Genomic DNA, 15,725 nt, shown 5'->3' with positions numbered 1-15,725 from the left:
AAGAGTGACTGAAGGCATTCAGTCACAATTTTGGTGGCAAAATTGGTAGTTTGTTTAGACTGGTTGGTTGTCTAGGTTTTCAAGGCCTGGTTTTTAAGGATAGCTCACAAATGCGAAATTGTGTGTTGAGCTTGCATCTTTTGAAAGGACATTGTTTGTGTGCTACTTCCTGATATCATGTTGGATCACACAGTTTTGAACTGTTCAAGCCAACATGTCACTGGCATATTAAGGTCATTTGGGTAGGAGAATGCAGAAACCACCATGGCACAATCCTTTCACAAACCAAGTGAGACTGCTCAGGATGAGCCCCATCCTGTATGAATGCTTCAACCAGCTGGAGGTCGAGGCGACCATTCTGGCTCCTTTGAGAAGATCGGTTTGGCAATTATGGGATTGAGAGTATGATAAAAGTTTTAAACCAGGAATTTGACCACACTTCCGGTGACGTGAAGAACTCTAGGGACAGCCGATCAGATGAGTGATTCAGGAAGGTTGTTCCAGTCTTGGAGTGCTCAACTCTCATAATAGGAGAATTTAACATTAAAAACTGGGGAAAGATATGTTAGAAAGCAACTCTCAAACTATTTTGTTTACTTTATGTTTTGCCAAGATACTTAAAGAGAGCTGCGCATCAAATGGCCTGCAGTAAGCACTAGATACATCGGGGCCCTCTGAGGACATAGCCTCTTTCCTTTGGACTTAGTCTTTCTTTTGTTTTTTATATTACACTAATGTAGGCTTTGTTAATCTAAAGCTATTATTGAGACTTTTTTTAATGGCAATTAATTCATGCTTTATTATGGCTGACAAAACTGAGAAGGTTCCCCTCCATTTTCTAAAGTTCACTTTGGTTTTGAGTGAATTAAGGTTTAGATAATTATACGCACACTTGGAAGTTTAGCTAGATGGCTGTGTGCTTGTGAGACAGAATCAGGCGCCTTACGTGTAAAAACACGGTGTTTGTGTTTCTTGAAAAAACTTTTTCTGAGTGAAAGTGGGACTGTGTGTTTCCTGTGTGTCAGTGTGGTTGAGTTGTTCCCTCACAGCGGCTCTCCGTGCTGCATCGCAGCGGCTCAAAGTCACCTCCGCCCCTCTCTCTCTCTCATGCCTGGTTTTATGTATTGGTGAGTGCTCGGTTTCCTGTATGAATGCTAAATGCAAACCACGTGGTGTGAAAGCAGACTGCAGCTTCTTTTGTTCAAATCAATCAAACCGGAGACGGACAGAGAGCCGCTGAATCAGGAAATCACCGGTATATATCATTTCTTCTTAGTTTTAGCAAACCACTTAGCCAGACTGCGGAACACCGAGGAGGCAGCAGATATTCCGGGGTAGAAACACTTGTAGTTTGGGGGAGGTTTTAAAGTTTGTTGGTGTTGTATCGCTCGTATGGCACATCAGACTCTTTGACTGTTTGTTAGCATACACTAGCGAGGCAACGTTAGCATAATGAGCCTCATCATTCAATTAGATTTTACTCGGTTTTCCTCCAAGTATCCGCAGCTTTGAAATAATTCACATGCTGTTTAAGCACACAAACTTCCCGGAGCTCATATGTGGAGCGGGAAACTGTCTAAGTTCACCTGCCGTACCGCGGATCTTTACGGCAGCTAGCACGCTAAACAGCCGAACAAAGAGCGGCGCAGCTTTAGCCTGATGAAGCTAACGGATACCGGCTCACGGTTCGGTCTGCTGGCGGGTTGTGGCTCCTCTTTCTTTTGGGGGACCATCAGGGAGAACTGGTGGGATTCTGGTACCGAGTTATATGGAATAATACGGTGAACCAGCGGCAGCTAAATACCGTTCGGTGAACTTGTTCCTATGGAGTCCGGACAGTGCCCAGAGTAGGAAAAAAAAAAAAAAAAAGGTCAGGAGTTCCTTAAGTCAGTGAAAAGCGCCAGCTGATCTTCTAACAAACATTATTTAGGTTGATTCTTATTTTATCCCACCATCATATATATAAATATATTAAATATGTATATATACATATACACACACACACATATATATATATATATATATATATATAAAGACTAAAATTTTGTTGTCTTTGATGAAAGTTTGATCAACAATTGACAAGCGTTTAGGTAGAATGTTGTCTTGGCAAGTTAGAAATTTCTTCCTAAGTTTGATAATAGTTTAATATATAATAGTTACATGTTAACTAACTAATATGTAACTATTGCATATCAATGGGTCTTTCAGTACCAAAGACCCAGTACTGAAAGACTGTATCGGATGGTTTTTTTTGCACTTCTGACTGGCTTCGTAAAACATCAAATCAGTCACAGGCAGCCCTGTACAACAGAATGCATAAGATGCAGATGCACTGTTACTGATTCATACCTCTATGAGCCAATAATGAAGCACAAAATATGCAAATGTCAAAGAGGTTTCTTTTGTAAGACGGTTGATTTGGCTACATTATTTTAACATTCAGATAGAATACACATGATTCAACTGAATCATCTGTTCAAATTAGTTTGTTTAAATGTAACGACTGGAATAAATATTAAACATTAAAGTGTTGTATATACTTTTAACTAAAGGGGAGAATGTAGGCAATCCCTCAACTGATTTTCTATTGGGTGTTTTCAGTTTCTGTCTCTTAGTCACTTGATAGGTAAAGACCACATTAACACATTTCTGGCTTATTTTTAGTCCAAAACAAAATTAAACAGTTTTTTTCCCCCTAGATGTTACAGGATGAGTAACAATGTCTAACACTACTATGCCAGTAGATGAAGAATTTCTTTTGTATCAAAATCCGTCTTGATGCATAAAACAGTGATGCTTTTCCAGGTGACGGATCAGCAATAAATGGGCTGTGCTGTTCGAAAATATGTCCTCGAAGTGCTCATATTGTCTTTGTAGTTTTATTTTACATGCACCAAAGTGTGAAAAGTTTTAATGTTAATTAGGAACAAGAAGAAATGCATCTTCTCTTGCTTCAAAGTTGATCTTATTTTGAAATGTACCAGTATTATAATGTGAGACGTGTCTGGAGCAGGTTTTGATGTTGTTTCCTTTTCTGTACAAGTTCTTCAAACACCACAGTTTCTCTGTTTGGCTCTAGTCTTCTGCAGCTCAGAGAGACATGTCCCCCCACCCCCACCGTCTCTCTGAACTGCCCAAGCCTTTGCTTGGTCTGAATGCGTCTCGCTTCTTTGTAACTACCAACAGCTGCGTTCCCACTGCAAAAAGATGCCCCGTAAGAAGGTGACTGACGTATCAGGGAACGGAGGGATGAAGAGGAAGAGGGCGACAGGGAAAAGGAAAGACCGAGACTTCAGCAGTGACGACGAGTTCGACTTTGAGCAGGAGAACAACAAGAAACCCGGCAAACCTGCAGCCAAGTCCGGGCTCCAGCCTGTCACTGTGGCGGACGACGTCAAGGAGAAAATAGTGGGTTGGATTCAAACTTTTCCCCCCAATCTGGTCGCTGGCTCTGCTTTTATCTGTTTGTTGTGTCAGATTTGTGGCTTCGATGCTGTTTGTTCATCATGTTAAGGTAATGAAGTCCCAACAATGAAACAGCTGTATTGTAAGAGCCCAGTTGGTGAAAATACTTTAACTATATTTTTTTTGGTCATTGGGATCCTTTTCACGTGACAGGATCTAATCCTGGGCTGTGAATTTAAACGGCGTCCAACAGTAGGAAATGCATTGCACGTCTTTGCTTAAGTGAAGCCGCTAAATCCAACCTGTCTCTTTTAATTATTAACTTTCCTGTTATGAAACAACAAAAGTTGTAGTCTTTTGAGCTAGTTTTCTTTTTTTTCAGCTAATATTGTTTGTTTTCTGCAGAAACTGGAGCTACCAAAGGTCAGAGGTCAGCTTCTCATCTTTGGAGCAACCAACTGGGATTTGATTGGAAGAAAGGAGGTCCCCAAGCAACAAGGTAGAGTGTTAACTTTACAAACCATGCTGCAGCGTTTCCTCTGAGTCTCTGTTAGTCTCTGGCAACCTTCAGATTTTCATGCTGGATTCCTCTCGTCAGAAACACAAAGCCGCTATTTTCCTCGGTTTGGTTGTCGTGTTCGACTGCGGTTGGTGCGGACAGAACCCTGCCCCACAGAGGAATGTGCTTCTTTTTTTTTCTAAGAAACGGCTCCTACCTGAAGCGTCTTGTTCTCTCCTCTTGGGCTTAGGCATTGGAAGTGTGTGCATCTGTTCAATTCATTAAACACGTTGGTGGCGGATTGAGTAGAGACGGCCGACTCCGGTCTCACCGACCACTGAGAGCCAGAACTGTTGTGTTGAACGCTATCGATACCATATCGGCTCCAAACATTGTGATGAGACCTGAGGGGACCACTGGAGTCTTGTTAGGGCTCTGGGTTGATATCTGCATTTCGAAGCTTATCCTGACCCATCAGCGTAGCGCACCGATCTCGGCCAGTAAAAGCAGACGGGATCAATGGGGGATTGATCGGGTTCTGCGTTGTGTCTGCCACGGAGAGTGAAAGGAGTGGAGATGACCACATGGGCGTCTTTGTTTTGGTGTGTGCAGGCAGTGTGCGTGTCACAGCCAGCAGGATTCTTTTAATTGATTGTGACAGTAATGTCCATTCATATGCATGCATGCTGCACAGTGAGCCACCCACCCCCTCAAGCCGCCCTCCCACCAGGCTGTGCGACGCCTCCGGCAGGCTGCATGTTGCACTTCTCTCCACTCTCTGATAAATCTGCTTTGTTAGGGGTGTTGGTGGGTGGGGGGTTGTCAGCAGGGAGCAGCAGCGGAGACAAAGATTATCTACAGATGGTGATGTACCTTTTGAACATTTGCTGTAAAAGAGAAGCTTTGTGTGAATTCTGATCGCTGCAGCGTGGTTCTTTAAAGATAGGGACTGTAATTTGCTAGTTGAAATGTTCAGATCACTGTGGTGGGTCCGGTCAGCACTCCAAAGAACGCAGCGTCGCACTCAAGTGGGTTTAACTTGCTGTTTGTTTCTCAATTTGACGTAACTGTGTGGTTCGAGAAAAGATAAATAACAGCATGAGTATCTGAATAATCCCTTGGTGCTGTGTGGTTCTGTTGGCGGGGGCTTGAGAAACCTGGTTGCCAGTGAGCCTGGGAGGTGTGGTGGGTGGGGCATCTCTGCCCGTGGGCTGGGTGGACAGCATCATCGGCGGACGATAACTTCTTCTCAATTGCAGGAGACAAATTGCCACACACACGTCTACTGCGCACTCTTGCTCTACAAACACACTCTACCTCACACACACGCACATAAGGTTCAAGGTCATACCAACACAGAGTCATAAATCACGCAACCTGACGACATTAGTGCTGGAGTTGATGATTTTTTTTTAGTGGTCGATTAATTTGATAATTAATCAATTATTTGGATCAAAGAAATTGGCACGTTCTCCAGATGTTTCTATTTAACCACTTAAGCCTATTTTCTACAATATCAAAAATCCATTTATTTAAGATGTAAATAAAAATTTTAGTCCGATTTCTGAATTAGAAAATCTAAATTTTCTTTCCTAAAATGCCATAACAGGCACGTGTACGGAGGTGGGGTGAAGGGGGCTGGAGCCCCTGCCCTTCTACCCTTGATACCCCTACTACCGTTTTTGAGGTTGTTTTCCAATTCATTTATTCATATTTTTTATCTGTGTGTCATGAATATAATAATTTAGCAACGTAAATTATTCTGGCTGCCCTCAGTCTAATGCTGAGGATTCATCACTGGATCTCCAACTTCTACATATCAAATTACAGGCAAGAATATATTTTTTTCACCAACATACAGTGTGAATAAAAGCGTAGGTCTGATGTTGAAGTTAGCAAAACTGTTTCTATTTCTATTTTTATAATTGTCCTTGCAAATTTCGCTTTAAAAAACACCATGATGGGTGATGGGTAATATATAACCTACTTATGGCAATGAAGAGTATGCTTCACTCAATTAGTATGTACTTTTTTTCCCCTTTCTATTTTAAATGTCATGCCAAAAACAGATAGCGATATATATTGTTTCTTCACCCATCACAACAGATATTGGAATATGTATTTTATGCCATATCGCAAACCCCCAGATGTTCCACCAGGGAATGTTGGACATGTGGGAGAAAACCTGTTCTGTCACAATGGCAGCAAGGACAGAGCGTCTTTGGTCAGGAGCATTCATTATGACTGCTGCAACCTGCAGAAACTGCTTGAAGGACACAGAATAAAGTTAGCAGGTGGTGTGTGTCTAATTACCGAGCATCCTAACTGTGTGGCCTCTGTGTGTTTTCCAGCTGCTTTCCGTAACCTGGGCCAGAACCTGTGGGGTCCTCACCGCTACGGGTGTCTGAACGACGTCCAGGTCAGCTGTGTGGTGTCGGGCCCCTGTGCTGCTCACAGTCTCCTCATGACCACTGAGGGCAAGCTCTGGAGCTGGGGTGAGCTCCATGACGCTCCCACTGTCTGAACTTCTCCTCCAGCAGAGTTCTCTCCTGACCCCCACGGCCTTCTCTCCTCCTCAGGTCGTAATGACAAAGGTCAGCTCGGTCACGGGGACACCAAACGTTTGGAGGCTCCGAAGCTGATCGAGGGCCTGGCCGATCAGGTGGTCGTTTCTGCAGCCTGCGGACGCAATCATACCATGGCACTTACAGGTGGGCAGGTCCTCTCAGGTCCAGCAGCGATTGGACCGTTTTTCCGAACAGATCGGGGTGTTTGGATCTCTACATATTTGCTGCTGTTTCCTCAGAGGACGGCACCGTTTATTCCTTCGGTGAAAACAAACTGGGTCAGCTCGGCCAAGGCAGTCAGACTGATGCAGTCCTCACCCCGGCACCGGTGAGTGTGGCTTCCATCCAGATCATCCCTGATCCATGACAAATCATTGAGACTTCCAGGTTCTCCAGTGATTCCAGCATTCCCAGTATTTTAATCTTTTTCCCCCAGATTTCCTACAATGGTCAGCCTCTGGTGAAGGTGGCCTGCGGTGCCGAGTTCAGCATGGTGGTGGACTGCAAAGGAAACCTGTATTCGTTCGGCTGCCCTGAGTATGGACAGTTAGGTAAAAACTATTCCATTATCTGCTTTGGTGAAGTGAGTCTGTAGGACATGATGGACAGTCTGGGAGCAAAACAAAACGTCTCCAGACTTTCTGAACGTCTAACTCTTTCTTGTTCACAACTACAAAATTCCCAGTAATCCCGGCAGTAATACTTCTGTCGTTTGTAATGTTTCTGTTCCTGCTGTTAGGTTAAAATAAAATACATTCAGACTGTGAAAACTCTGATTCTGCCTATTTTACTCTACCAATGATTGTTTCCTAGATGGATGATGGTAATCTGGGGATGATGGACATTTAACTATTAAAATGGAAAAAAGTTAGACTTGTCACAATGTTTCAGATCGTTCTGTCTCTGGGCTCATACAACCTGCCTATAGAAGCTTATTTATAGATGCTCCCAGTATGGAAGGACTTGGGGAAATGACCTAGATATGCTCTGATCATCACCTAGGTGAGGCCTGGGTCATAGGTCCTTTGGTTCTGTGATCCTCTTTGGGTGTTTTCCCCCCTGATAGTCTGGTAAACTTGGTTCAGTTGGGGACCACATTTTCTACATTTGTTCCATTTCTCCTGCTAGTGCTAGATGCACTTGTTTTTTTTTTTTGTATTTACCCAGGCTGCCCTGTACAGTAGTCTGCTTCCTGCTTTTGGTGCAGCTTAGCATTCACATATGCATTTGAACCACACCAGAATTCACTTCAACTCAACCAAGACCTGGGTTTGTCAGCGGACCAGAAGTGAGCTGGTAAAGCTTACTGACCTGTGTCTCTGCAGGCCACAACAGCGACGGCAAGTTTATCGCCCGAGCCCAGCGCATTGAGTTTGACTGTGAGCTCATCCCCCGACGCGTTGCTATCTTCATTGAGAAGTCCAAGGATGGTCAGATCATGCCGGTGCCCAATGTGGTGGTGAGGGATGTGGCCTGTGGAGCCAACCACACGGTGAGGGCCCCTCCTCCAGGCTGCTGGTTCTACTGACTGCTTCAACACTCCTGACACTGTTATGTGTGTGTGTGGACAGCTGGTGCTGGACTCCCAGAAGCGGGTGTTCAGCTGGGGTTTCGGAGGCTACGGCCGTCTGGGCCACACAGAGCAGAAAGACGAGATGGTTCCTCGACTCGTCAAGCTGTTTGACTTCCCGGGACGCGGCGCTGCCCAGATCTACGCCGGCTACCAGTGCTCCTTCGCCCTCAACGAAATGGGTAAGAGAGGAGCAGAACACGGAGCTGAACACCAGCCGTAGATGAAGTGCTGACCGTCTGCTGCTTTACAGGGGGGCTGTTCTTCTGGGGAGTGACCAACACCTCCAGAGAATCCACCATGTACCCCAAAGCTGTGCAGGATCTGTGTGGGTGGAAGATCCGGAGCCTGGCCTGCGGGTGAGCTGGTTCTGCTGCGGCAAGCGCTTCCAGCTCCTGGTTTTCAGGGTTTAGCGGTGCCTAAACCAACTGTGTTGTGTGTGTTTGACAGGAAAAGCAGCATCATCATCGCGGCAGATGAGAGCACAATCAGCTGGGGGCCGTCGCCCACATGTGGAGAGCTGGTAATTCTGGTCATGGTGTTGGCTGTGTTGCTGCGAATCGGGAGAACATCCAATCGATCCATTTCTCCATGTGACTTTTAGGGATACGGAGACAACAAGCCCAAATCCTCCACAACTGCTCAGGAAGTTAAAACTCTGGACGGCGTCTACGTCGAGCAGGTACATGAACGCAACTCGGCACAAAACACTACGCCAGGTCTGGTGCTTTGACCTGGACGACCAATCAGAACAGGTTTTCTTTTCAGTGCTCCACAGCGCCTGTTCAGCCATGAACAACACTATCTTCAGCACATGCATATAGGATTTGTATTAGCAATGTCTCATGTACAAAGCAGCTAGAGAACTGCTAACTGCTAACCTTAACTCAACAAAGGTTAAGTACTACAAAGCACATTATTTTACAAAAATAGTGATAAAACCACCACTTATTACACTTAACATGCACTTATTAAACACAAAAACAAAACTTCATACCTTCTCCCACGGAATCTGAACAGAAAGAGCAGAAGGAGAGTGGGAAAACCCTTCACAGATTACAATCCACTAATTTATATTTTTAAACTCCAAACTGATACTAAAAACAACAATCCATGAACTAAATATGTTCAACAGTAACAATAATAATTCCCATTTTTATTTACAACACATGGAATTTTTAATAAAAAGAATAATTTGGAGACAGGAAGTCACCCGCTGTTTTACAATGGATCTGTCGTCCTTTCAAAATAAAGCTGCCGGTGTTCAGAATTTCCTATCGGAATACCTTTTCACTTAACAATCTAGTGTAATAACATCACACTGCTACACCTGCAGGACTAAAAGCGTCTGGTGGAAACTTTCTAGTTTGTTCAAAACAGCCAGCCTGTGGTAGCGGTGGCTCCTCGGGTCCCAGATGTTTGAAATGTGCTGGTCTCCCCAGGTGGTGATGGGCTACTCCCACTCCTTGGTCATCGCCAGGCAAGACACTGAGCAGGAACAGGAGAAGCTGAAGAAGCTGCCCGAGTATAACCCCCGAACCATCTAGGAGGAACCCGGCTGCCTCAGCCAGCTGGCGCTCCCGACCCGCTAACCTGCTGGACAGACGAGTTCGCGCAGGAAACATCTCAACTACCAGCAGACTGGCTGCAAGCGAATTGGGACACTAAAAACCAGAGAGGTGGGAGAGGAGGCAGACGATGAATCTGCAGAGCGTCTCTCCCAGCTCTTCGGGATTTGCAGTCGTGCTTCCTCCCCATTTAGTCCTTGTATCGTTTGATTTTCCACTTTAACGTTCTTCTTCTTCTCGTGTCGTTTGTTTGAAAATGTCATGTTTTCCGGTGCTACAGCAGCTTTTAGCTGCTGAGGGGTTTCAGAGACCAATTCTCCATACCTGTGCCTTTTCTCTACGTCCATTTCGGGGTATGGAGGCCATGATGAATCGGTTGTTGGGCAGTTGGTGTCTGCTGCTGCCGCCTCTGATTGCAAACATTTGGAAGCTGATGTTCTGAGCTGGTGCACTCCACTTGATGTTACATTCCTTTAATCTTCTTCCTTCAGTGTTTGTATCCAGGATACTCACTCCATAAGCGGAGCCGTCTTCGCCAAGCCTTCGTTTAGCCCAACGCTCAAAGCGGATCCACAAGCAGGCCAGAACTTCCAGAACTGATCTGTTCTTATCAGGCAGAGTTCTGTTTGTACTGCTTTCTATTTTTATGAGATTTCTTGGTTACATTGTTTTTTTTTTTTTCAATGCAATGGTTAAATAAAGTCCATGTAAAATGAGCTCATGTTGCTTTTTTGTTTAAATCAATAAAAAAAAGCTGAATAATTCACCTGCGAGCACAATAAAAAAATTTTCTTAAAGCTGCTGTATGTAACTTCTATAAATGTATAATCTGTGGGGATGTGGGGTTAAACTTCTCTAAATCTTAAGCCTGGCCATTGAAGTTCTCTCCAACAGCCGAGGCTTTCTCCCCTCGACTCTCTCAGGTCAAATTTGACCGGGCCAATGCGTAGGCAAAGTCGTGAACAATGACGTTGATTTTGTGTCAGAATTGTAGTTTCAGCAATGGCAGCGGAGGAAGTGAAGGAAGCTACGCATCCAAACATTGAATTAAAAGCTGCCTCATTCGGACCGGGGCTTCTCTCTTTGCGGCGGAGGATGGTTTTTGCAGCACAGGTAATTTCCATTGAGCTTCATGGTGTCAAACTGGTGCATTACATGTCACTGGTAAATGTTAGCGATTCAGTAAAATTTAAAACCTCAAATCAATCGTTCCTCAATTGGAGCCCAACATCTTGAATGCCACACGCCAACTTGACAAAATACCAGATCTGTCCTGGTACAGAAAGGATGCTATCGACTGAAAACAGACAAGGTTTTGTACTGTAAACAAAATTTATTTAAACCTACAAAACGCCAATTTAATCTTCATCTTCCTCCTCCTCTTCATCCTGATTGATCTGGAAGTAGCGGAGCTCGTAGCTCTCCTTGGTGTTAGCGACAACGCGCAGCCAGTCACGAAGATTGTTCTTCTTCAGGTACTTCTTGGTCAGATACTTCAGGTACCTGCAAAATAACATATTGCTCTCAAAATACAAATAATTCCACCAATTGTATGAATTGTGAGTGAGCAACATGTCCAAGCATGAACATTGTTCCAGTGATCATTAGAGGAAATAATGTGGACAGAAAATTGCATATTTTGTGGTTCTATTGTGATAAAAATGGGTGACAATTATATCACTTCATTGCTAAAATGATACATCCATTTGAAAACAGCCTTCTTCAGAATACATTTACAGTGCCTTCATTTAATGTTTTATGTAGAATTATTGATGCTCAAGAAATCGACAGTGGGGAAAACCAGTAAAAATGCTATGGCTATATAACATGTACAAGTTATGAACATCAACAGCACATAATTCAAATTCCTTCACATTTCAGGCATTTTAAAGAGAACGTCTAATATGGCAAACTACACTTCCTAGCAACATTCAATCTGATGCCGAGCTTTGAAGACTCAAAAATAACTTAAGATAACGAGACACAAAAATTAATGACTGTTACTGTTGATTCTAGATAAATTACTTGAGCTTTTAACAGTTGTGATCTTCCTTCAATGAAACAACCAGGATGGAATGAATTCATCTGACAAGATGCTAAATGTCATATACATGCAGTTTCACTGTGAACAGGCCAACACATAGTAGCTTCATCATGTTAGTGTTCTCCAGGAATCCTGATGGTTTCTAATAACTATGGAGCCTGTTTAATATTTAATGTCTGCCCAGCCAAAGCTGGATATAAACTCTGTCCCCTGTTGGTCATAATGATGCCTGAGGACCCCAACCTCCTCACCCGATTGTTAACAAACGCAGCATCTAACAGACCCGTAAAATCAGTTTCAATATAGTTAAATCAATAGAAGTACTAAAAAAACAGATAAGAAACCCGAGCGTGAGCTTAGTGTTTGGAGCCGACACGCACACACACACACACCACCGATCCATCCAGAAACGTTCTGCTGACGGGGGAGATAAATAGCAAAGGTGTCGGATCTTTGTCTGCAGTTTTACTCCTGGGAGGATGTCATAGCTTTTCATTTCGGGGTTACTTAACCCTGACTCTGTGGGGATAGCAGCTATTAGTCCAAATAGCTGCTATTCTGACTCTGGAATAAGAGAAAATGGTCCATTCTTTCTATCCTTTCCCATTGTCTACATTCTGCAGTGGATGTGTGCTCCCGTTAGTCCTGCTGGTGAGATTAATAGCATATCTCATGTTCCTGACTCAAAATGTTAAGATAAATCATTCTTTTTTCTTTTTTAGGAAAACGTTCAAGCATCAACACAAAAATCACTTGTTTCTGGACTTTCTACAACAGCCAGGTTTGATATGCAGAGCCTGTAGAACATGCACACTGACAGACACATGAATGAATGAATGAATGCAAAGGACTCTAGGATAGGGATGAAACTCTGGAAGTCCCAGGATTTTCCATCCATATCCAGAGCTGGCAGTCCAGATTTTCTCAGAGCACAGGAACCCTGGCAGACTGAGACAAACACTGGACTTCTGCTGCAGCTACAAACATAATCACTAAAGTTCAACTGAATGAACCGTGAGCTCGGTCATTCTGGAGACGGCAACATTACGCACCTGACATCAGAATAAGTCCTCTAGCATGGAAGTAAAATCTCAACCATTAGAAGCTGTTGCTGGTCCATTTTGGGATCCCAGAGGACACAGAACACAGACTGCAGCAGCTTGTTTATGTTGTGGACAGATGGAAATACAGCTTCTCCTGTGTTTTCTTTTATTTAACGGGACTCTTACAACTCTGCAATGTCAGCACTTCTGTTCTGAACAAAACCTGGTTCCTGTAAACCCACGTAATGATGCAATTAATGACTTCTGGACCCACATAAGTCATACACATTATCGAATATTTTTCAATCAGCCCGTCGTCCGTCAGGCCTCTCCTGTACTCTGCTGCTTGTAACTAGAATTGCAGGGAGGGAGACGTGTCCACCTCTCATCACCTCAACCACTGAATGTCTGTGCGTTTACAAGGTCTTGTCCCAACTTCCCTCTCTGAGCTGCTCCACATGCCTCAGGCCGGCTGACCAGCTGGACTGAAGCTCAGAGGAGATGGAGCTCGCAGTGTTGCTGCTCCCAGATCGCTGAACCGTCTGCTCCTACACTTTAGAGGATCCCCTTTACTGTCCACTTGTAAAACTCTTAAAACACATTAGCATGCCTTGGCTTTAAGACTGTTTGGTTTTTTACTGATCTGATTGTGCATTTTCTTTTGTCCTGTCCATAGACTTAATGTTTGCAATCTGGACAACACTTTAAAAACAACACCTTTGACAAGGTGTTTAATAAAGTAGCAGAGCAAAGAATTTTTCACATTTTTTGTTATATGAAGAAACATTTATAAAGGTATTTGTTCTATAAACAACACAAAAAGGTTGTAAACAGTGGTGATACCAGCTGTTTAAGTTTCATCCACAGTACCCTGAAGCTAAACACCGACTGGTCCTCACCTCTTAGAGAAAGGGACCTCAGAGGAAACTGTGATCTTGCTCTTGCTCCTCTCGATGGACACCACGCCCCCGCCCAGGTTGCCGGCTTTCCCGTTCACCTTGATGCGCTCCTGCAGGAACTGCTCCTGAAAAACGGTGGCATGGGGGGTCGTGTTAGTGCAGTGTCATTAATACAAGCTGGCTTTAACAGAAGAGAGTTAGAGTCCACTTGTCTGGCTGTCCAACATGGACCTGCAGCTTCTCTTGCTCACGCAATGAGCTTCAAAACCAAACTGCTTCATAACTTCAGGCTATTTGTGCTGCCATATTACTGAAAATACTGCTGTGCATGTTTTCCGCTGGCACGACTACAAACTAGCGTTATTATTTTTGAAAGGTTTTGTCGGCTCTAGTGGCCTTTGACATCAAACTTTCGTCTTTTCAATATACATATTTTTTCCCCTTTGAAAGCCGTCTTCTTACACTAAGGTATTAGTTTAGGTCTAAAGCACAATAAACAGAATCTGACAGTAATGAGTGTCACAGTCACCAACTGATTTTAATGCATTCACAGTTCAGATTGATCTGCTGATGATGAGAATTAAAAGTCTTGGCGTATCGAGTGTTTCAGTGGCGTCTTCCAGCCTCAAGCTTTGTGATCTTCCTCTAGAGCTGAGGAAACGACTAAAGGACAATTCCAATAACATGGCTTTTTTATTCACCTTCCACAAACCAAACAAAGGCTTCACAAATCTCAACCAGGGTGTGAAACATTCTGCGTGTAGCGTACAGCAATCTAGTCCAGGTTTGAAGAGTCTAAATGTTGTTTCTGAACCACAGCAGACTGAGGATGTGTCTCAGTCTGCCAAGCCATTTCCTCATTAGAAAACCAACTTCAGCTTAATGTTCAGAGGGCATCTGATTATTCGCATCATTAAAGTCATTCTGTTTAGCTCTTTCCACTCACACACAGCACACACTCATGTCAAGCTGCTGTGCAACATCCTCTGCATGTTCATCTGCAGACAGTCGGACTTTCTGCTGATTTCTCAGAAGAGCACAATCCCAGACTTCCAAACAGGGAAGCTGCTGTGGTCGCCAATTTGCATCTCGTCAAGAAATCCCATCTGTTCCGTGATCAGAAGATGGTTACTGCGAGCAGAATGTGAGTTCAGAGCCCATGGAGGGGTAGAAGCCGAGGAGAGACTAACTTACAAAGTTAGCAGCGTCCATGATGCCATCTTCAACAGGATGGGTGCAGTCCAGAGTGAACTTCAGCACCTGCTTCTTCTTCTTCCCACCTTTGCCGGTGTTCTGCTTCTTCTGCTAATAGAAGAAAACACTTTCAACAAACACACACGCCTTTTAAGACCGGACTGAAAACACTGGTCTGGTTTTGTTTTATAAACGGCAGGTCGGCTCGGTTTCAGGCTTCAGTTGCTACAGGAGTAGAAAGAAAATAATAAACCAAGCTTATCATCTGATCTCGGTAGCCACTTAATCTCAGCAGAAGCAAAGCGCAGCCATCAGCTGAGGGGAACAACGTGGTGACTTACGAGCTAACAGCTAACAGGCCGCCGCAGACACAAACCAACAACAAGCCGCCTCATAAGCGGCCGTTAGTCCTATTTTATGACACTAAAGCCTTAAACTACAGTTACACTGTCACGACAGCCGTTTTTATCGGTCGCTACCGCCGGCTGGTGAGCTGTAATTAAGACTGTAATAACAGAGCGCTTCACTTACAATAGGCGCCATGGCTGAGAAGCTAGCAGAAAGGAAGAACCAGTAATGCGCATGCGTTCAAAATAAAATACCGAGTCACTGATCGTATCTTGTTATCTGTGATCGATTAAAGGGCTGGCTTCGAGAAAAACTTTGAACCACTATATATGTATTTTTATATATAATAATAATATATATACATACATTATAGATTATATATTACATTATTATATACATTATATATATATAAAATGTAATATAATATATTATATAATATATGCTGATTTGATTTTTCACGAGTTCTTGGAACCCACTGCCAGCATTACAATAACTAAAGGCCTGAAATATTTAATGTTGTGTAATGAATGCTATTTAAGATAAAACTTCTCTACATCTTTTTTTTTGTTGCAATATTTACATGTATTC

General features: G+C 43.6%; 2 protein-coding genes across 4 annotated transcripts; one reads left to right on the top strand and one right to left on the bottom strand.

The window, feature by feature from the left end:
* Window positions 1-1,020: 1,020 nt before the first annotated feature.
* Window positions 1,021-10,406, top strand: rcc2 (regulator of chromosome condensation 2). 2 transcript variants are annotated; one of them, XM_055048691.1, is made up of 13 exons: window positions 1,021-1,127; window positions 3,187-3,408; window positions 3,811-3,904; window positions 6,256-6,399; window positions 6,484-6,615; window positions 6,711-6,799; window positions 6,908-7,022; window positions 7,797-7,963; window positions 8,043-8,223; window positions 8,295-8,400; window positions 8,492-8,564; window positions 8,646-8,723; window positions 9,484-10,406. In XM_055048691.1, exons 2-13 carry the CDS (start codon window positions 3,208-3,210, stop codon window positions 9,586-9,588), a joined length of 1,485 nt encoding a protein of 494 aa, XP_054904666.1. In that variant the 5' UTR covers window positions 1,021-1,127; window positions 3,187-3,207; the 3' UTR covers window positions 9,589-10,406. The 2 variants fall into 2 exon arrangements, with proteins under 2 accessions (XP_054904666.1, XP_054904665.1); XM_055048690.1 differs by lacking the exon at window positions 1,021-1,127 and adding an exon at window positions 1,147-1,255.
* Window positions 10,407-10,922: 516 nt separating this feature from the next.
* Window positions 10,923-15,406, bottom strand: LOC129371846 (60S ribosomal protein L22). Of its 2 annotated transcripts, none has more exons than XM_055048679.1 (4): window positions 15,321-15,406; window positions 14,790-14,900; window positions 13,596-13,720; window positions 10,923-11,112 (listed from the first exon to the last, which is right to left on the bottom strand). In XM_055048679.1, exons 1-4 carry the CDS (start codon window positions 15,330-15,332, stop codon window positions 10,968-10,970), a joined length of 393 nt encoding a protein of 130 aa, XP_054904654.1. In that variant the 5' UTR covers window positions 15,333-15,406; the 3' UTR covers window positions 10,923-10,967. The 2 variants fall into 2 exon arrangements, with proteins under 2 accessions (XP_054904654.1, XP_054904655.1); XM_055048680.1 differs by having other exon boundaries at window positions 14,790-14,897; window positions 15,321-15,391.
* Window positions 15,407-15,725: the final 319 nt, after the last annotated feature.

The sequence above is a fragment of the Poeciliopsis prolifica genome, unplaced genomic scaffold (genome assembly GCF_027474105.1).
Source record: "Poeciliopsis prolifica strain line A6 unplaced genomic scaffold, Auburn_PproV2 SCAFFOLD027, whole genome shotgun sequence".
Classification (NCBI taxonomy): Eukaryota; Metazoa; Chordata; class Actinopteri; order Cyprinodontiformes; family Poeciliidae; genus Poeciliopsis; species Poeciliopsis prolifica.
This window is presented reverse-complemented; position numbering and strand designations above follow the sequence as displayed.